The 21908-nt window shown below is 43.8% G+C and overlaps 1 protein-coding gene across 3 annotated transcripts in view; it reads right to left on the reverse strand.

Moving 5' to 3' along the window:
• The window catches only part of LOC104349698 (histone deacetylase 4), a 119908-nt gene that overhangs the window by 26129 nt on the left and 71871 nt on the right, over positions 1–21908 (reverse strand). For all 3 annotated transcript variants that reach the window (XM_086465674.1, XM_009955315.2, XM_086465673.1), the window contains exons 12-14: positions 20161–20294; positions 12127–12247; positions 7579–7625 (exon numbers count right to left, since the gene is read on the reverse strand). In XM_086465674.1, the coding sequence (XP_086321800.1) occupies positions 7579–7625; positions 12127–12247; positions 20161–20294 (302 nt within the window). The remainder of the gene's footprint in view (positions 1–7578; positions 7626–12126; positions 12248–20160; positions 20295–21908) is intronic.

A 21908-nucleotide genomic window follows, 5' to 3' on the forward strand; every position in this document is an offset into this window, starting at 1 on the left:
GACCTTCAGTAGCTAGCTGCTGACTGACTACAGACATTTACTTCAATGCTAAATATTTGACAGGACCATCATCCTCTATATTTTCCCCCTGAAAATGTGCAAATAGGCCAAAGGCAAGACAAGGCATTCTGCAGACATCCCCATGTCGCTATTATACGAGATCACATCCTAATTTAAAAAAAAAGTGAGAAGCCTTTGGCTTTTACCACACTCATCCCAACAACTGTACAAAGACAAGATTAGTTTGCAGCCACATGATGAAATGTGTTCTTTTTTTTTTACTGCCATTCAGCTCTGACTCTGCAGAAAGCAGCAGGGGAAGGACGGCTCTCGGGGGGCTGCTTCCAGGCCGGAGCTGTGGATCTCCTCTGCTGCACCCCCAGCAGTCTTGCACGCAGCGATGAAAGCCAATCTTGTTTGACTCTTGCAGTCACAGCCTTTGCAAAAGCCAGACTGCTGGGAACGTCCCCCGTCAGGCCAGCTTGGCTGCCTGGAAGCATCACAGGATAAATGTAACGTTTCTCAACATGGAAGGATCACCAGCTATTTTTCACATATTACTCCGTGTTGAGCATATTTATGGAAACAATGTGAAGGAGAAGGAAAGAAAGAGATCATTTGTTTTGTCTGCCATCCAGTCTGCTCACTGAGCTGTGAGGAGATGCAAGTCACCACACAGGAGATTGACTCACCTCCTTCACAGCTGTGCTAAAGCCAGTGGAAATCATCCCAGGCCTGTTATCAGGGACAGCTTCTGGCAGCATCTGCCCTGAGGATGCTTTTAAAGTCAGAGCGAACAAATAAAGCACTTGGAGAACACCAAAAAGCCATCTCTGTGTGGTAATGCTGCCAAGATGTGCAGTGTCTCAGACTCTGGGGAAAGCCACTGCATCGAAAGAAAAGCTCCACAGTGACTATTTGTGGTACGAGGGCTCCCCCAGACACCCATAAATTTGGGCAGTATCACAACAACAGAAGTACAATGGGGTCTGAGTAATGCACAACACATCCAGGAGTCCTGGATCAGTACTGCACACATGCAGGAAATGGTACCCATCTGACCACACCCCTCCAAAAGCCCCTAGCAAGGCAGCAAGATAATCACAGTTTCTTCTCACTACTGACCAGCACATGAGTGCTCTGCAAGGGTCTGTCTTTGGGCTCCTCATCAGCAGTCCTGTAAAAATGTTATGGGATGGTCAACCTGCTTTGCAATCAGGATAACACTGCTATGTTCCCTCAGGGGGATCCAGCAGTCTGCATCCTCAGATCTCCCCCCAGTATCTGTGAGACACTCATGGTTTAAACAACAGAGGACATCTGCTTGCCTTTTGCTAAGAGCTGACCATCTTAGTGCCCTCGGTCTCACTGTTCAAGTGAGATACAGCTGCACTGCGCAGTCTGGGCTGAGCATATCTAACCCATCTTTCTTGCTCTTGAAAGAAAATGCTGCAGGACACCAGTAGCTAAGAGCTTCCTTCTCTGTCCGGCCACAGCAAGTACCAGGCCCCTTCCACAGATGCAGAATTGCAGAGGGCCATCTTCATTTGCTGTGAGGCACCAGAGGAACGGAAACACAAAACCCTAAAATTAATATGTCCTAAGCACAGCTTCAGCTAAGGGACCAACAGACCCTTGGATTTCCTCAGATGTCTGTTTGTACCAGTCTTCCCCATAAAGAGCACAGAAGTCACCAGTGCCTGAGCCAAGCTCCATCACGTTCAGGCCCTCTGATGCCTGTGGAAACCGGGCTCGTGTTGGCAGCATTTCAAGAAGAACGAGGATGGCAAGACAGAGTGGTTTTAAAGAGTTATTATTTCTGCAGAAAGAAATTAAGTACTTTGAAAAAAGTATTCCACCTGTGATTTAGAAGCAAATTTCAAGGACTCTGCCATGCCCCCCCCATTCAGCTCGCCAGCAGGAGGAGGAGGACCAGATCCAGAGATGTCCGCTGCCACTCACAAGCTCTCCACTGCCCCATTCTGTGTGCAAACATCTTCAAGATAAGGATTTAACACCCAGTCACCTTCCTAGGAATGGATGCCTGGAGCCCACTGGGCCCTACTCCAAGGCAGCACTTCATCACCTGTGTGACTGTGTTTGAACAGTCCCACTGAAGTCATCAGTGCTCTGCAGCAGGGGGGCGTAGACTCTGCCATGGTGGAAAATGTTATTAATGTGGCCCTGAGCTGGACTGCTCTCTGGCTCTGAAGCTGCTGCTGTTTGGTGCACAGGCTGCTGTTGACCCCTCCATCATTCCTGAATTCTGAAGTTTATTACAGGGGAGACGCTATTTGGCTTTCCCTGCCTATGAGCTCTTTGATGTAGCTGCCATCACAGGAGTTGTTGCTGGAACAGCACATCAAGCCTTACCATCTGGAAGGACTTTACGGAGAGAGGAAGCATATTTCTTGCCTTTTGTTGATCCAACAGCATATATTTCTCTTTTTTCTCCTGAGCTGGAGGATACAGCTGCATCAGAGATACTGAGTCTTCCACATCTGCTGCTATTGGATGAGGAGTGGTTGTCCTGGTCAGCATACTCATCTTCTTCAGAATAGTACTAATGCCTTGCTCATTCTAATGAAGAAGCTGCTGTTTCTGCTAGGTGAGCCTGTAGGAAAGGGCTCCTTTGGAGGTGGGGAAAGGGAATTCACTGCCTGGGACCTGCTGCAGGCTCTTACACCACACAGCATGCACCATCATTAGAAAATGACAAGCGAATGCAGAAAAGGACGGGTCAACAGCTTGATGCAGGCTCTGTTCTATGGGGAATGTCTAAGATGTTTCAGGGTGAAACACAATAGACCTCCTCCTTCCTTATAAACTTGAAGTCTTTATTAACATACACGGTGCGGTTCCTACTCACACTGTATACTCTACTACACATTAATGTGCAGCTATTTCAAAATTAAATGAGTGTCCTATAAAATGTCTCATTATTCTTATATTTTCTTTAGCTGAAGAGCTATGCAGATAAGAAATTAAGCATAGATACAGGTAGAGATTAGCACAGCTCTAGCCTCTGCAGGGATGGGAGCACAGGAGTTCCGCTCTGCCCTCCCCACTACTTATAATCATGCTTTGGCGACAGAAGCACACACCGTCTGTGCTGCCAGTGAGTTGTCTTTACCTAACTGCATCTCCTACTGCTCTTAAGCACTGACTAAATAACTGTGCTCACATTCTGTTCTTCTAAGACTTGCTAATTAGTCTCTTCTCATTTCCATTCCACGGAAGCAATTTTCCTTGTCTCTGCTCAACGATAATGTATAAAAATCTTTACCTGTGCAAGCAAAGTACACTCTAATCAACATCTTACAATCAAAATAGAATAACATATTCTGGAAGAGACAATAATATTAAAACCACTTTTGAAAATCCTAGATCTTTAGATATTTTTAGAACATGCACAGAAAAAGAAAATACAATGCATGAAAAAACCAAAGTTGTAAGATCAAGTCTTTGAGTGTTCTGAAGAATTTGGATGCACACATGCTGGATTTTCAAAGCTCAAACTCCTTTCTCCAAAATCTTCTTCTGATTACCCTGCATTAGGTAATGGTCTGGAGCATGCAATTCATACATTAAGAAAAAAGTATGTGCTGCAGAAAAGTGAAGGTAACGTCCTAAGTAAAAATATCGCGTACTGCACTTGCAGATGCTGCTGAAGATCAGCAGGAATAAATTACTGTTAAATCAGAGCTCACATCTGTTGATTTAAATGCTTCTATGCTTTTTTTCCTTTCCCCCTACAATCAGGCGTCTGCAGATGCAAGGAGGTTTGTTAGTGTCAGCTACGGCCATGTGAAGCCTTCCTCACATAAAACAAACCGATGAAAAGAAAAAAACAACACAAAAATCGACAAGGGTTTCCAAGCACCGGGGAACAAAATTACACTTTTTCTCATTGATTTCGAGACATGGCGACTTAGTTTATAAAGAGAGAGGTTGAAAGATGTTATGTGATGAAGTCAGTTGCTCTAAACTTTTTCCTGCTCCTTTACTCTCTTTGACTTGCTTTGTCTTGCTTGCTGGGAAGAACTCATGGTTGCCCAAGCTCCAGACTTCATTCTGGAGCTTAACAGCTCTTCATGGGTTTCTCCCCCAGAAATCGCTCTACATCGCCTGTCACATCCGTCTAGTCTTTTAATCTACATAACATCCTTTGTGGAAGAGAACTGCCTTTTTTAATTGTTTGCAGAAGGACTTGGTTTCAAGCTTTCCAGCCCAGAATTTCATCTGACACCCTCAGCTCCTGAATTAGAAGGAACAGGAATCATTCAGCTTTCACCTGCTCCACGCCAGTCACCCTCCAGCCCACAGGCATTATTTTGCAGCCAACACTGACTTTAATGTGCTATATTACTATTCATGACCCCATCCATATTTCTTTGCAGACAATTTTCACTTTGAAGACCCCAAATAAATTTAATACCATCAGCAAAGGACACTTGCTTATGACTGATCCCCTGCATTGCAACACTTCAGTGAAGACACAGATTTCTCAGGGACTGTGATTCTGATCACTATTTCCTACCTTTGAACCAGTACTAAACCCCAGAGAGGACCGGTTCCACCTTATTGTACTAATTTTTGAAAAGTTTTTTTCTTTCCTTTTTTCTTTATGGCATCATGTTTGCCCCCTGGAAAGCATTTGGCAGACCAGTATCAACGTCTCCAGGGAAAAATCCTCCTTACAAAGCTGCCGGCCAGCTGGAAAGCCGTCTAGTGTCGTGGTGAGCTGAACGCAAAGATACATGAAGCATTCCCTAGACTGCACTTACCATTAAGTGACAAAGTCAAAGAAATAACCTGAAATAACCCCCTTCTCCTTCAAACCTGGGCTACCAACCATTGGTGGCCAAGATGATGTCCTACAGGTGCTCTGATCATCATGTGCACCTGATGTTCCTTCACCATTAGGCAATATTCACAGCATGAAATGACTGGAGCCCACACAAACTTCCTAGAGCACTAAGGCTGCCTCTCTACAACCTTCTCAACTTTTAAGAAAAAGATAAAACAGGGACCAATTACTGCTCAGCGATGAGTGATGTTCTGCCAACCTGGCAATCTTGAACAAGGGAGAGCCTAAATAAAACTCCATCACTCAAAAAAGCTATATGGCCACCTTGTGGCCTGAAAATGGCTTGCCAAGCAACAGCAGAAAAACACCCCTTAAGCTCTCTTACTAGAACAATTTGAAATAATTTCATTATACCATAACAAGCACTCAATCTCCAAGCAGCCTTCACATTTTGAAACTTCTTAGATTTACATTACACCTTCTCTCACACCAAAATTCTTCATACCTGATGTTTACTCTAGGCTCTGCTTTTTTAATTTTTATTTTTTTAATTATTTCCTTGAGAAAGAATATTGCATGCATCTCAAAAATGTCTTGTCATCCTTTTTGGTGCAGAAAATAATTTAGTTTTCATCTCCTCCTGAAAGGTGTGCTCTGTGGCCCCAGCTAAGATCCCCCTATAGGGCTTTTTCCAACAGTTTCCCATAGCAAATCAAATCAAGAGCAACTTGTCTCACAGAACTGGCAGGCTAACAAAAAGTAGAGTTTTCCCCCCTCTACTTCTTCAATAAGCATACCACGCTGCTAAGCCAGCTCTCTTGACAAATCTCACACTTCGAACGACAGGAGAAAGCAGGGTATAAAGGACCCCGTGAGATCACTGTACATCTCTTCTACCCCAAAGGAGACAGTCTACACTTAAACCCATCCAGGACACCTAAAAGCACAAAGCACTTAATATGCTACAGCCAATCGTTCTGCACCATGGCCTTCTTTTCCCTACAAATACATGGCTGGGGTGTTTATACTAACTAGAAATGCATCCCAAAAGCAGTGAAGACCATGTTCGCCTGCAGCAGCCATGAAAGCAGCAGAGTATGCAAACAGTCGGCACTGTATCCCCAGGTAACTGGGGAAAGAGAACCAAGCAAAACAACAGAAAGCCATTTTAATGAAAAATCTGACTATCACCTAGTTGATTACTAATAAATTACTGATTTTAAAAAGCTTTTCCTAGAAAACACGAGAGTTACCTGTTAGGATTGCTAAAACACTGTACACAAGTCAGCAAATGTTTTATTTAATACTTATGGGTCTGTGGAGACAGTCAACCAGGGAGTTAACTGCAAACGCTATCTTTATTCTGAGCGTATCAGTAATACCAGCACTGTGGCATTTCCTGCCTTGACTTAGGATTTAATGCAAGACTTCTGGGACGGCACTAGGCTCAGGCACTGTCTCTACTTGTTACCATTCAGTCTTCATTTGCAAATGACAATTTTTGCTTTGAATGGCATGCCTGACTGCAGGGCAGAGTAAATCCAAACCTTTTAAACTCTAGCCAAAAATTTGCCATGAATTAGGAGACTGCAGCATATTTACAATACAAAATAAAATATCTCTACGAGTGCTCAGCAGTGGTGGTATGAATAAATGCCGTTTATTCTCTTTTTTTTTTTTTGACAGGATAATTTTCAAAGCAGCGATTTTGCAAAGAAGGAAGAAAACAATTTTGTTTCATTTCCATAACAGAATCCAGACCTCTAAATTCAACCTCACGAGCTACAATTATGCATAAGAACTACCACTGTGAATTTTCAAGCACAATGCCTTTTATTGTCTTTTTTCATTCTTTTCCCTTCCTGTTCTCTGAGATTTTCTGTACTGTCACCCTCCACAGAACCTTTAGAGCAGAAAGTCTGACATGAAAGGAAAACTTTCAAGTTTTCACGCTCCAAAGGAAAACAACAACACAAACCTTCAACACAAGGTATTTGGAAGGTATTTGGGGTTCTTTTCAGCCTTATGGGAACAAACAACGAAAAGGCTTTTTATTATATGGAATCTTGAAATAAGAAAACTAATGTACAGCTTTTCTGTGACGGATGGAGGGGTATTTCGGTCAGCCCCCTCAGAATCCATGTGTGATTGTCCTGGAGCTCCAGAAATGAAAGATGCTGAATACTGAAGGCTGCAATTCCCTTGCGCTGCATAACCTGTGAGATGTTTCACTCGAGGACAGTAATGTAGCCCAGACCTAAATGCAGCAACTTACTATTTAGAGGGACTTCCCAAACACTGTCCTTCAATATCACTATTTTCACCCGCACCAGGAGGCAGGCAGCTCTGAAGTACAAATACTGAAGATGAAACACCTATGCAGTGCAAGCAGCATGAAAAGCACATCTTGCTTTCTATGTAGAAAGCATTTTTAGACACAAGGGTTGCTTTCAAATGTAGTAATCTCCAAGCCATTAAACATCACTGCCTGGGAAATGAGGTTTCTCCTCCTCAAAGCCAGAGACGAAACATGCCTATGAATGTCACACACGCTTTGGCTCTCCAAAATAGTTTAAAAATCTTCACGCTGCTTTTGAAGAAATGCACGTGAGGCTGTCACTGCAACCCCACACTGCAGGCAGACCCTGTTTATGGGCAACATCTGGTTGCAATTACCCACTTGATGGAATGCAAAGCAACAATTTCTGTTACCAATGGGACTGGGAGAACAAACAGGACATTATTTACACATTAAAGAGAGTACTCACCCCGACACCACCACATGGAAGCCTGACAAACATTGAGGTTAGAGAACCTGGAGGAAAAAAAAAAAAAACCACAACAGACCCTGTAAGTCAAAAAGTCAAAGTTCACTGGATTTTGGTCCAATTTTATGGCAATGCTGCAATCTTTCCTAACAGACTGGGGTTTTCTTGCAATTTTCAGAAAACACACAGCCAACCCTGTTACGTTACAACACATACATACACAATGTACACACTTGGGCTTGTTCAAAAGCCTTTGCAATATAAAAGCCTTCTATAAATCACATATTTTTATGCAAGATTTGTGTGCTGTCCTACATTTCAAGCAGTCATGCTAATTACAAATGATTGAGACGCTACCAATAACTGCTCAGCATGCCTTCTCAGGTGAACGTTTTAACCTCTTTCAACGGAAGGAGAATAGGAAATCATAACAACACCCTAATTATCAGTCATCTGCAGTTACTAGAAGACTTTGGAGTGCATGAGCTTCATAGAAGAGGAAGACAGAAAATAAACTGGTGGCAAGCAAAGAAAACATGTGCTTTGACTGAAAGAGGAAGCAACATTAAGAATTTGAGAAAAATGGAGAAAACATCTGTAGGGCTAATTTTGCATCTGTAAGAATTGCAACATCACTTTTTTGGCTTGCATATGAGCAAATTATCCTCAATTCAAAATTCTGCAGGTTTAGAAACCATGTACTGAAACAAGAACATGCTGTCTCATATCCATCACCACCCCACATGTGTGACTTGTACATGTGTCTATGCATCAACAGGCAAACAGGGAGAAGGAAATATGTGCACGCAGACACTGTAAAAGATCTGGAGTACACTGCCTGAGATTCATTTGCTTGAGACCTACTTAAAGTTAACGAAAGCTAACGGTGAAATAAACTGGGTTGAGGTTTTTTCTCTCCACCAAACCAAGTTCTTGTTCTGGACACGTCTATACTGAAAGAATCAATTCCCTTTAATGCTAACTACCAGCTTTGTAGAGCATGAATTAGCCATGACAGCAGACAGACGTTACTGGGGACCATGCTGGTGTCAAACGCATCGCAGACACATACGTTACCCCTGTGACCAAAAGCGGAGTTAATGCATCTGTATTATTAATCTGAGTGCACAGCGAGATTCACTCTTTGATTAGATCCACATGAAAGTTCTTAGACCATCCTGCCTCAGACCCCCATCACATCTTTCACTACTAATCCACCCATTATTTCGATATCTATCTTCTTGACAACAATTAATGATGGCTCTACACAAATTAAAAGCAGCCTTATTTGCCTAAATTTAAACTTGTTCAACAGGTCCCAAAGCTTTACATTGTCAAATGAGAGATGGATTTGTATTTTTCATCCTCAGACTTTCAAGGACTGCAGCAACACTTTCAGAGGTAGAGTTGTACAACCTGCCTTGAAGGCCACCACTTTCAAACCAGCCTGATAAAACCCCACAAAGCAAATCTCTGAGATGGTCGAGGTCCTCTGGGGAAAGTAATTTCAACATCAGTGGTGGGCTTCTGTTGCAAGTCCCTTCTACACATGTAAAGAAGGGCTCTCTTAGAGAAAGCAGTAAGACTCGGAAGTAACGAGCTACAGGACAACTGTAGGAGTAAAAGTAATCAGCAGAGGCACAATGACGCCTGCTTACAATTCTGAAAAACCTGAACTGTTTACCCCCTTCCGCTTTCTCCTAAAGAACTGCCAGATGAAGGGACATCCACTTATCATTTGCAGAAGCTTAAAAAGCAACATCCCGTGTTTTCATCCCCCAGCTTTACAAGCTCCTCCTTTTAGACCGAGGTTTCTCATGCTTTTCTTCCTCATAGACATATCAAAGGCAAAGAGTTTACGTGGAGTCAGCCACCAGAGTCGTACACATGTCAAGACGCTTGGGTCTAACAAACTTATATTTGCATATTTGAGCCTCACACAAAGCTTTGGTCTCAGACATCAAACCTGCCATACATTTACTCTCTAACACATTTAAAAGAACCCCACAAAGCTGTTTTGTAAATTTAAAAGCCTTTTAAACTCTCAACAGGAGAGGATGGCTGAAGAAGGGGCCGCTTACAGGCTTCTTCACTTCTACACACAAATGCACACCCTGAGGTTTTTCAGGGAGATTTTCCCAACACATCAGTGGCTGTTACTCTTGCTCAGGTCCAGCACTGTGGAAGTCATCAAGTTAAGAAACTAAATTGCCCTTCCCACCCTATCTCCAAAGGATAACTTCTCCCTGGGCACTATGTAGACATCCCAGCCAGGCTTACTCCTCTTGTCATTTTGGCTTGCCATGCTGTCCCTCCAGATTTGTGGCTGTCAAGCCATCGACTTCTTTTCTCCTGCCTGGTGGGATGACCGGCAGACATGCTGAATGGTGAAGCCGCTCTTCCTCCAAGCTTGGTGCTTGGCACGGGTGTCAGTGCCAGCTGTGGCCCATTCACAGCTCCATGTGCAAGAGGAAGACAACTGTGTGTTGTGGTGGGGAAGAAGCAATCTACTGCTGTCTGGGCAAAGATGGTCATGTGAGCCGGCAGTGAGTCCCACTGCTAGCAGCTCAAGGCTAAAACGGTGCCAAGTGGGTTTAGGAAGCAACATCTAAGCTCAGCTAAGAGCTCCTGGAAAGCCTTTTCTACTGGAGATCCTGTGCACCTGACTTTCTGCCTATGGCTGCATCTCTTTGACAACTTGGTCTTCTTTGCAAATTACACCCAAATAGGCAACATTTTGTACTGGAATACCCTCAGGTATTAGAATTATTTTTCTTTACTATGGCAATAAACTTGATCTCTACAGATATTTTAAAATCAGTGATTAAAAACACGGGGGACACACAGCAAAACTACAGAAGTACTCACAGGCACGGCAAGATCTCCTCCCGCAGGTTTGCTAAACAAACCATCAGGAATGGTTCAGCAAAGCCTGGGTATCCCCAGATCCAATACTAACCAAATAAACCATTTGTATCTCTAAATGTATCTGTGGAACTATGGATAAAGGCTGTGCCAAGAGTCAAAGAGGGAGCAGAAAACTATCTCAAGAGAATCTGACATTTGAACGAGCACAAAACACTCTGTTATCACAGTGCAACCTAAAAACCTCTCTTGCAAAGGGTACCTCCGAAAGGAGAGGGTTTAGGGTAACCCACTGCCCGCTCACCCCCTCCATGCAGTTGATGACCACTGCCAGAGGCAGGGTGCTAACCCTGCCTGCTCCAGGCTAATGAAGCCAATGGGTCAGATGCTGGAGGACTGCCTGGACCCCACCGCAGCAGTTGGGACACACGTCCTCACACACTTTCAGCAAGAACTGGCAGAGAAATCAATCAGTGTGCAGGTGGTGCAACTGCAAACAAGCAACCTTCTCAGATCTACTGGGGAAGATTTACGCACCATTTCTTTGGACTGGTGGACAGGCCTTACGCAAGGTGAGAGTTTTAGACTACCAAGGATATGACATCACAAATTCCTTAAACTTTACATACTAATTGCACTATCATTCAGCCAGAGGTGTCTACTTTTCATTTCTCTGGGTTTTAAAGAGGTGGTAAGTTAGCTATAAATACAGCACTAATTGCATGTTTAAACAACTGGCTAATAGCTTTCCTCTTTAGGGATCTAATACACATACTGAATATGCCGTAAAATCTTTTGCTGCAACTACTACATCATGCAGCCCATCAAGTTAAACCTCTTTTTATACCATCCAAAGTCAGGCTAATCGCAAAATGAACTTTCTCAGCTTTTAGGTTCCAGAACTGTCTTTTTGCTGATCCCCATGTGAGAACCTGCCAAACTGCCCCTCCAGCCTATCACCTACTGCTGCAAAAAGGCACAAAGTAAAGGGAAAATGTGATGTGTCCGCAGAGGTAAGGTGCTAAAATCAGTGTGGTTTGGTTGCTAGGGGGGGCTAGTTATCTGAACAACCAACCATCCCCTAGATTTTTTTCACAGAAAATGTCTTCATTTTACAACAGATGCAGCCCTGTTTCAGAAAGATTCAGTGTCCAGTGAAAGGGATAAACAATCACACTCAAATTAAACAAATATAAGACTATCTAAGAGGCCCCTGCACCTCTCTTGCAGATTATCCATACAAAACTGACAGCTATTTGTTGATGTCTATGCAGCTGATTGGCGCTGTAGATCCAGGTCCTTAGTAGGGTGTTCCAGTTCCCACCTAGCAATGGATAACTTTCTAACATGCAGAGAAGGTGTCGAAGGATAAAATAAAATGTCTGAATTACCTTCCCTTCTCAGGGAAACCTCCTTTTAGGTTTTGAAGACATCAAAGAAAGGAAGTTTTACTATCTGGGGTTTAGGGATCTACCTGAAGAAAGGTATATATATCTTGTACTGCTCTCGAGCAGACGTTGAATGGAGGTGGGAAGAATCCTGTTGGGAACTGCCAAGCGCTGAGGATGGGGGAAGTGCCACATCCCACCTTTCATACTGCTACATGACTGCCAGGTAGGGCTGAGGACAATAGCAGGAGTGCTAGAGGTCAGGAAGGGGATGCCCCGCAACAGGGAACAATACCTAGAAGTTTCTTGCTGTCCAGTTTCTGTCTGTTCAGAGGGTTTGTGCCATACAGCAGTGTATGAGCTTCCGAGTGAACTGTCTGCAGCTCTTCTAGAGTTGCTTTTCTTCCACGAATGCACTGAAAGAGGAAAGAAAAGGAGTGATGAAATCACTGCTTAACCCTCATTAAAGAACTTTTCTTTTTCCATAGCAAATCATAGAGTGAACAAAAAACTAAAAGTGGAAAAATTAATTGTAAAATAGATTTTGGTTTAATCCCTTACTCAAAACACTAGCTTGACTAGTAATTACTAGATATAGAGACATTGTTAGATTTATTTATGTTTGTTTTAAAAATACTTACCACAGAGCATTTGCTAAATTACACGCATATTGCTTGACTACTGAATATTGAGGATTTCAGTTATAAGCCATTATAAGAAAGTGATTCTTGGGTGGAAATGTGTCCCTCCAAACCACTCTCCCACATCCCTAACATGGTTTTTAAGCTATCCTAAAAATTTCTCCCAAACCGAACCTTCAAGCGTTAATTAAGGGTTAGTTATGAACTTTCTGCTCTAAAACTCATTTCAGAAATCCCACAAGACTCAAGCTGTTGTAAATTGTTTTCTTATATGATGATGCAGGTTGAGTTGGACGTATTGTAGCAAGCATGCTCATCCCTGCTTTTGTTGCCAGTTGAAACCCAGAAGAGCAGATACCTACCCAAGTCAAAACCCTGGCTTCACTGAAGAGCATGGCAATGTTTTTACTGATGTCAGCAGGACCCAACTTCACATTTTATGAATTGGGGATCTCTTCCCCTTTTTTTGTCATAGGGGTCCAGAATACTTTTGGGACTTATCTTTTGTTGCCATCACCCATTTGTGACAGAAAATGTGTTTCTAAGAACAAAGTGCTACTTGGAGATGCTAAATCTTGGGCATACAAGGACGATGCACAGGAGGGAGCGCTCCCCAGCAGGCAGACAGAGCCAATGGGATATCAGGTACACCAGAGAAGGCAATCAACTCCTGGCAGCAGCAAAAACACCTCATCTTTTTAACCGTGAACTTACAACTGCCTCCGAAATGTTGTCAGGGGAAATATGCGAGTTGAGAAAATGCTCAGGTTGGGGGTAAGTTGAGAGGTGGCCATGAGAGAGGGGAAGGAGTTATTTAGAAATGAGGATTGGTTTGCTTCAGAAACATGTGTGCCTTAGAATTACTTCATGATTTTTTGGTCATGATTTCATCTAAAAGACTTTAGAAGGAGCTGTCACTTTAGGAAGTTGATTCCCACAGAAGGAATGACAGGATTATTCCCCTCTGCAATAGTAATATTAAAATACAAATAGTTAACAGCAAAATGTTGGAAGGCTCTGAAAGCCTTTTGTAGAGGTCCCAGGGTCACCCAAGACATGAGCCACAGCAATGAGCATCCTGCTGCACAGCCCATGCAGGATGACCTGCACAGCTTCATCGAAGCCAGTTGTTTTTTTGACTCCCACGTTCCTGGAGAAGCAGAGTTTCTAATGATGACAAAAAAAAAATAGCTTAAAGGAAAAAAAAAAAAAAAGAGGGGGGGAAGAAACCACACTCCTAAAAAGAACAGACTTTCGAATAGAAAACTTGTTCTGAAGAGGAGGTCAAACTGTGCCACTCGCTCCTGAGAGCTGCTGCCGCTCAGAAAGCACTGCTGTGCGCTGCTTACTTTGCGGGAGAGTGCTAGAGATAAGATGCTTCAAAGGCATTGGCACTTCCAGCCAAGCAGTGCCTGCTTTCACATGGTGCCGCCATCTCGGGCTGCAGCCTGGCACAACCAGCACATCCCAGGGTGCAGTGCACTGGGGGGATGGGGACTCCTGGACCTCTACCTCTGAAGCACAGTCTGTAGAATGAACTAGATGGATTTTTTTGCTCTCAAACCTTCAGCATAAGCTTCCATCATGTGTTGCAAAGAGCACAGGAAATCACTTTGTGAAACCATTTGAGGTGTAAGGCAGCAGAAATCAAAGCATGGCAGGAGTGATCATGCACTCTGCCTCTCCTAATTTTAGCACTGCTGCTCTCCAGTTCCTCTTTCATTTTCTTCGTGCTCTGCTCCACCACCTAGCTTTCCTGAAGTTAATGATGAGGCAAAAATACAGCATCCCATTTGAAGAGGCAATAATCACAAAAATGCTAGACCCAGAAGGGATGGAAATATCTGGCAAATCCCCCTTGAACTTTTACCCTGTCTTCCTTTTTCGTTCGTGGTAAGCCTTCCTCAGTCCCCCCTTACAAGCTTTTACAGCTTCCCTCTAACCCATATGCCAACTCTTTCCCTTTGAACAAGACGTACTGACCCATTTTCAGCTGCTACATTTAAGGGATGTACAGAAATAGCATGTTGTATTTCTTGTGAAGACACCAGCAATAATGTGCTAGCTCCTCCATGGATACAAACGGCTTTAGCTCCCGGGAAGGGCTGTTCTTGTTTAATAGGTGGCCTTACCCAGGCATCCGAGCTCCGTGCTCTTTAGGAAGGTATCAACACAACCCTCCCCTCCATGTGGCACCCATAACTGAATAGAAACTATGAGTGGACGGAGAACTTCTTTCTGTGCTGCAAATAAAACACATTCAAGGAAAAAACTACTACTTACTGAAACAGCTACAGATCACAAACGTCACAGCAAACATTGCCTGGTTAGAAAGGACTATGCTTGAGAGGCTTTTGCACCTTTCTCGTTTCCCAGCTCACATGCCACAAACTTTGTCATCGGCTCTAGCACAAAGACACCATGAAAGTGAAATTGATCCCCCTCAAATAAGAGAGCACAACACATCCCTCGCTCCTGTTTCCAGACCCATCACGACTTGTATCTCTGTCTACAGCTCAGCCTGCTGTCCACGCTCCTAATTTGAGCAGTTCTTCACTTTCTAAGAGCTCTTAAGTCATGATATTCTTATCCTTGAGGCTTTGCTTTGCCTATTGAGCTTGCTCACTCCTATTACCCCCTCCTCTTGTCTAACCTCCTTCCTGGCTGCTTAACCCCGGCTTTTCAGCTCAGGAGTTGGTTTCTTAATCCCAACAAACTAGTTGGCTCTTCACCCCATTTCCTTTGTGCCTCTGCACGAAACCTGAGCTTCGCAACGCCACACCACTTCTGCTCTCCTACTGCTTTACACACGTCCTTCCATGTTCTTCATCCATTTCCTTGGAATCACCTTTGAACAAAAACCCTCCCAGTTAGCTTCTTCGTTTGCATTTTGTTCACCCTTTCACCTCACGATGTTTCAAAAAGACAGGGGATGAAACTTGAGAGACTGGGAGCCAGATCTTGTTCAAACTGTGACCCCAAAAAGCCACAAAAAGCCATGCAAATTAGCTATAAAATTTCTCTCCAGAGATCGACTTCCCAGGCACCACCGCCACCACCTCCTGCATGCCCTCAGTGATTTGCGATGGGACACCTTGGGCATGGAGCAGCTCTCCAGAGGCTTCACCGCCCAGACCTGTCCTGTGCTCCAACTGGACACCTGCCTGATGCTGTGCCAGCAATGCTGTGGACACCGCTCTGCTCCTACCAACAGCCCAGCCCTGGGTCTGGTTTTTCGTATCAGTGCTCCACAGCTGCAATTAACCTTCAGCTAAAAGTCCTCATGCTTTAAACAACGCAGGATTGGTGCCAAAATGTGCCTGCAGACAGACCCTACTTGAAGAACTCGTTCTTCCCCACCCTGGTTGAGCAGCCTGGGGATTTGATTACCTTTGAAACACATAGCAAAACCTGTTGGTGAAGGCTGGGAGGATCAGTCTATACTGTGATTGTGGGTTTTCATTTGAGGGGGTTGAGTCTTTTATTGAGATTGCCTCAATTAGTATAATTATTGCTTTTAAATTCCAAACGTACATCAAAGTAATTGCTGTATTTTATAAAGCTAACTTAATTAAACCAGCAAAACTCTAAACCACAGCTGTCGTTAAGTTTGGACAACTGCTTTCACTCCAAAGAATCATCTTTAACCTTATGTGACTCTGCCAGGCTCTCACCTATCACACCGCAAATCTGATGCACATTTCCCCCCCATCTAGATGTAAAACAGTTTTTGGACAACTTTAGCATATACGTATCTGTTTCACTGCTGAAAAATGAGAGGCTGAAGGGGAAGCGACGTGGGTTTTTCTTTTCTAAAAATATTCGTGCCCTTTCTGGATCACTTCTATTGCCTCCGAGAGAAATGGTAGGAACTCAGCACTTGGCAGGTTGTCTAGGAGCCTCTCGGCTGCCTGATGAAAAGAGGTTTTCACTTAGTTCGTTTCTGAAATTTCAAAGCAAGTATTTGTTTACATGCATGATAAAAATACTTATCTGCGAGCCTTTTACTGGCTTGGGGCATGTGTACAACAGAAACACCAAAAGAACATTTCCAGGAGACAGACACCAAGAATTGTTTGAGCTTGCACGAGAAAGCAGAGCTGGGATTTATTTTCAGCGTGCAGTCGTCGGGGGAATGAGAGCCGCTAAACTCCTTCTGGAAGAGGACAGGGATCCAGGAGTCTCACCTTATCCCACACAGAGTGTCAGGGATTATTTACTACGCAGGGACCTGTGTTTTTTATCCATGTCGAGTAACCACTTGCAACCAGCAGAATCAAACTGTACCCACCCAGACCACAGCAAAGGGCTGTTAAGGAAGGAAGGGTAAAGGTGAGGATATGGAAATGTCAAAGTTCAATCTGTCCTTTTACAAATATAAGTTGTATGAAATGCCTTAAACTACCTACTCACGAATGATTTTCACATCAGGCCCTTGGGCTTACTGAACTGGCTTATAATGTCTGAGGCACAGGACAGAGGATGACAGACTTGCAGTGATGAAGATAAAAATGAGCATGTACAGATGTGTCCATCAGCAAGACCAGCTAAAAAAAACCCAACATAGAATAAAACAGGAGCTCAGCAAAAAATTAAGTGTACAGCCTGGCATATTTCTGAGTGCTACAATCCAGGTGTTCCTGCTGACTCGCTGCAGATCTAGGAGTATTTCTGAAAATATTCACCTCCTTCCCCGTGCCTGTAGGGCTGCATCACCATCCTCATTTAAACAGCTCTGTTTTGAACATCACAGGCACACTGCTGTGGGTGGGGACAGAAGGCATAGCTCATGCTGTCCTGCATGGAGCTTCAACATCACAGAATCAAGAATGGTTTGGGTTGGAAGAGGCCTTAAAGATCATCTAGTCCAACCCCCCTGCCATGGGCAGGGACACCTTCCACTAGAGCAGGTTGCTCCCAGCCCCACCCAGCCTGGCCTTGAACACTGCCAGGGAGGGGGCAGCCACAGCTTCTCTGGGCAACCTGTGCCAGTGTCTCACCACCCTCACAGCAAAGAATTTCTTCCTTATATCTAATCTAAATCTCCCCTCTTTCAGTTTGAAACCATTACCCCAGTAAAGAGTCCCTCTCCATCTTTTCTGTAGGCCCTCTAAGCACTGGAAGGCTGTTTCAAGGTCTCCCCGGAGCCTTCTCTCCTCCAGGCTGAACAACCCCAACTCTCTCAGCCTGTCCTCACAGGGGAGGTGCTCCAGCCCCCGATCATCTTCATGGCCTCCTCTGGACTCACTCCAACAGGTCCATGTCTGTCTTGCGCTGAGGACTCCAGAGCTGAACACAGCACTGCAGGCGGGGTCTCACCAGAGCAAAGCAGAGGGGGAGAATCACCTCCCTCAACCTCCTGGCCACACTGCTCCTGATGCAGCCCAGGATGCGACCGGCTTTCTGGGTTGTGAGCGCATGTTGCTGGGTCATGCCCAGCTTTTCATCCACCAGCACCCCGACCGAGACACGGGACCTTGCACTTGGCCTTGTTGAACCTCACAAAGTTCACATGGGCCCATTTCTCAAGCTTGTCCGGGTCCCTCTGAAGGGCATCCTGTCCCTCAGGCATATCAATTGCACTACTCAGCTTGGAGTCATCAAAAGGCAACATAAATTTGAAAAAGTAATATAATTATTAAAAGGAAGCATAACTATTAGGCCAGACTCCAAAATTCCTTCTAAATCAGTCCTTTCATGGAATATGTCCCACAGAATGAAGCTTTCCTACTACAGCATTCCTGTCCTTGTAGTAAGGAGACAAGAGTCCATCATCCCAGGCAATGCCAACAGCTCACGCCCATGCTCCAACCTAGCAGCAGAGATCACTTGTGTCTAAAAAGCTATCCCCTTGCCATGCAAGTGTACCTGATGTGAAGGTAATCTTCCCTGAAGAAAAGCCCTATAAGATTGCACTCCGCTCTGCTCACTGACAGGTTCTAACTGAGGAGCTTCAGAAAAACTGTGAAGGGCAGGGAAGTGATCAAATGGCTTTGCAATGTGGAGAAGAATTACATCGGTCAAGGACAACAGAAAGCGAATGAGTGGCTGCAGAAAACACACTATCAAGAACAGAAGAGTGAAGTGAGGACGTAGGAAGGAGATGGAGAAACAGGGAAAGGTTCGGTCCAACAAGCCCATCAGAAAAGTTAAGTTAAAGAGGGAAACGTTAATGTAGGTCTGGGCAGGAGTAGGAGATGGTGGGGGTGAAGGAAAGCTAACTAGAGAGAGAAACAAGTGCAATTACAGCAGCTGGTTATCCTGAAACGGCAGTCAGACCTTGAAGAAAGCCATCAGAGAAGGAAACACCGGAATTAAGGCAGCAATCACTTATCTATTGCTTTCTGAAAAAGGAAGAGTCAAGATGAGGCTGAATGTCACCAATGGTCAGAAGGGAAACAGGTGGAAAGCAGGTGAACATCAAGAACAGCTCCAATTGTGACAGCAACCAAAAATATCAAATTAAGGAAAATAACAGTTGCCTGGATTACACAGTGAAGAACTTAGATATTAGAGAACATCTGTAACACAAATTTAAGAGACAAGGCAATTAGCACTGCACAATTTAACTCCCGTTTCTAAGCAGAGGAGCTAGACAGCAGTGGGGTACTTGGTTTTAGTTGCAAATAATAATCCCAAAATTCAATTAAATCCATCTCTGTAAACAGAAACAGGTTTGAAGTTCTTCCTTGCTCTCTTCAGGAATAAATACGGGTATGACAGGGAACTTCAGCCAATGGCAATGCTGCCACCACGTGGATATCTCTTCTGATTACTCAGAAAATATTTCTAGCCAGATGCTGACATAACTCAAATATATTCTGTGATTCGGTCCCCTCAGATGCTCAAAGAATTGATGAATGCACACTACCATTAGTTTATCATCACTGCTATTACTTATGATTAATAATCATTATTAATCACTATTATTAATCATTAGTCTTTTAATTTTAGTATGCAAGCTTTTCTCTTAGTTTGCCTTGCTCTTAAAATATGTATGTCCAATAAAGTTAATTTAACCTCTTGTGACAGAATAGTGCTTAGTTACATCCTCCTACCCTCATTCTTCCAGTATATATCTTCACTATAGGTTGACCGTTACTTATTAAAGAGTATTAAAAAAGTTATTAAACCACAGAAATGCAAACTTGTTGCTCCACAGCTTTTGTTCTTGATTGGAGTGATAACAAATAACAGTTACTTTATGTTGGCTGCTTCAAAATGCCTCACTTGGTAAGGACTTCCAGTTGATAGGGAATAGGACCAAAAATTATGGAGGAAGCTTCACTGCAACATCAGGCAAGAGCATTCTCCAACGTTTCATGAAATTTCTAAGAGTCATGGCAATGCAATGAAATCAGATTGCTAGAAAAGTACTCGTGACAGACACACACGCACAAGGGTAAGCAGTCATCTACGAATGGATTAAATTTAGGCCGCATATGGCAAAACATTGCCAACAGCTGGAGCTATAAAAATCTCAAGCCAGAATGCAGTATAAAGTTTGCACATCCAGGTAGCAGTCAACAGCCTGAGATGCAGTTTTGGTACGTACGCTATTGTCCAGACCAGAAATCAGCCCCCGCCCCCCCGCAAATGCTCATAATCCAGCAGTCAAATCGGCCAGACAAATCCAAATTCTCCCAGGCCCACCACCTCATCTTGCCCTTTGCTGGTATTTTTATTACCTCACACTTGCCACGGAGACCTGTCTCCTGGAGCCGGGACCAGATGCTCTGGATCCTCCCCGCATGTTCTGGGTGGCTGTTTGTGTTTCCACAGGTACACTGGTGTTTCAGCATCAAGGTGTCATATACAAGGCCTGCAGCAGAGGTTACAAAATTACTGTCAGTTAAAAAAATTTAAAAAGTTAAAACCTTTTTTTTTTCTTTTTTTTTACTATAGCAGTTTATAGTCAACTGAACACATTAGACAAAGACTGTGTGTTTTATCAGGAGCTACAGAGCTCTAAGAAATTGAAATTTTGAGACAGTACCAAACCTGCAACAATTGCTTCCTCTGGAAATCCTCAACAGATATGGAAAAGAACTTAAGTTACCAACACCTCTGCAGTCTGAAGTTGTGAGAGGGACAGAAAGAGGTGACAACTGAAAGCATCAGTACGAGTACAGAGGCGTAGGGATAGGATCTAGGAGGGGACTGACTTGGCAGCTTTTCCACTGGGTACTTTTATAATTGTGGCTAAAATGACTCTAGGTCTTGGGATTAAAACCCACAAGGAATAAGACATTGGCAGGCACTATGTTTCATAAAATAGTTTATGCTGAAGTCTTTGCACCAACATTATTTGACAACTTGCTAATTCAGGCTATTAGCACACACTTGGGCATAATTATTCAGCATGATATGTAGATATTTAGCAGTGTTGTCTCATTTGAACGTGGGAGTCAGGCAGCTAAACCTACTTGCATTACCAAGTATTTATGGCATGACAACAGCATAGGAGACTGATTCATGCTCCAGAGTTTCCCCGGTAACTTTTTGGAAGGGGAGTTATGATTTCATTGCCAATGTTCCACTGGAGGAAAACAGCACTTCCTCCACAGCTATGCAGTCCCGGTGACAAAAGACCTTTTATTTTTTTACTCAAGCAAAAGAGACATAGTTAAATGTTTAAACCTATCCTTCCCTTCAGCCAGAAGCTCCAGGAAACAAAACAAAGGTGTTGTTTATTTTTTTTTACCCTAAAGAGTAAGGTTTCTTGCAAGAACTATCTGTCTGAAAGCACAGTATAAAGCTGCAAATCGCAAGTCTCGACGAGAATCCAAAGCCTTTGAATTAGCAGCAAAGGCAGGAGCTATTCCCAGATCCAGATGTTAAAGGGTCTGCCCTCCCCTAGTGCCCCTCTGCAATCCCAGACGAGCACACCTATGCTGTGGCAGCTGGCGTGAACACAGCTCAAGGAGCTTTCAGTGTAGCCAGTCCAAGTACTGATAAACAGCACAATTTGCAGCTGCATGGAGCTCAAAGGGGCTTGTAAGAAACCAGACTCTGAGAACATACATGGTCACATGCTGCTTCATGTACCCAAACTTGGCTTGAGCTACAATCACACCTTTTGACTGAGTATCGGCATGTTCTGCCACTGAAAAATTTGGCTTTCTCCTCTGAGGCAAACCTTGGCACTGACACTTTCAGGTATTCAGCCTTAGGCGAGGTATCTGGCAGTTCCTTGCTTTGCTGTAGGTGAGTGCTAAGAAAAAAAACCCAACAAACCCCAAACCACATTCAGTTCTAGGAAGAGAACAGAGCCCTCGTTAATTGGCTGCCTTTGGGTTAGCCAAAGTTCAGTTAAAGAAGACTGTGCTGCAAAGCTCTGTAGAGGTCTTCCACATTTGACTTGTAACATCTGACTTCATTAGGAGCTACCAGGCAAAGCCAAGGACTGTAAATGCTACCTGAGAAGAAGCTGCAG

Source organism: Leptosomus discolor, chromosome 5, assembly GCF_034619465.1.
Source record: "Leptosomus discolor isolate bLepDis1 chromosome 5, bLepDis1.hap2, whole genome shotgun sequence".
In the NCBI taxonomy this organism is placed as follows: domain Eukaryota; kingdom Metazoa; phylum Chordata; class Aves; order Leptosomiformes; family Leptosomidae; genus Leptosomus; species Leptosomus discolor.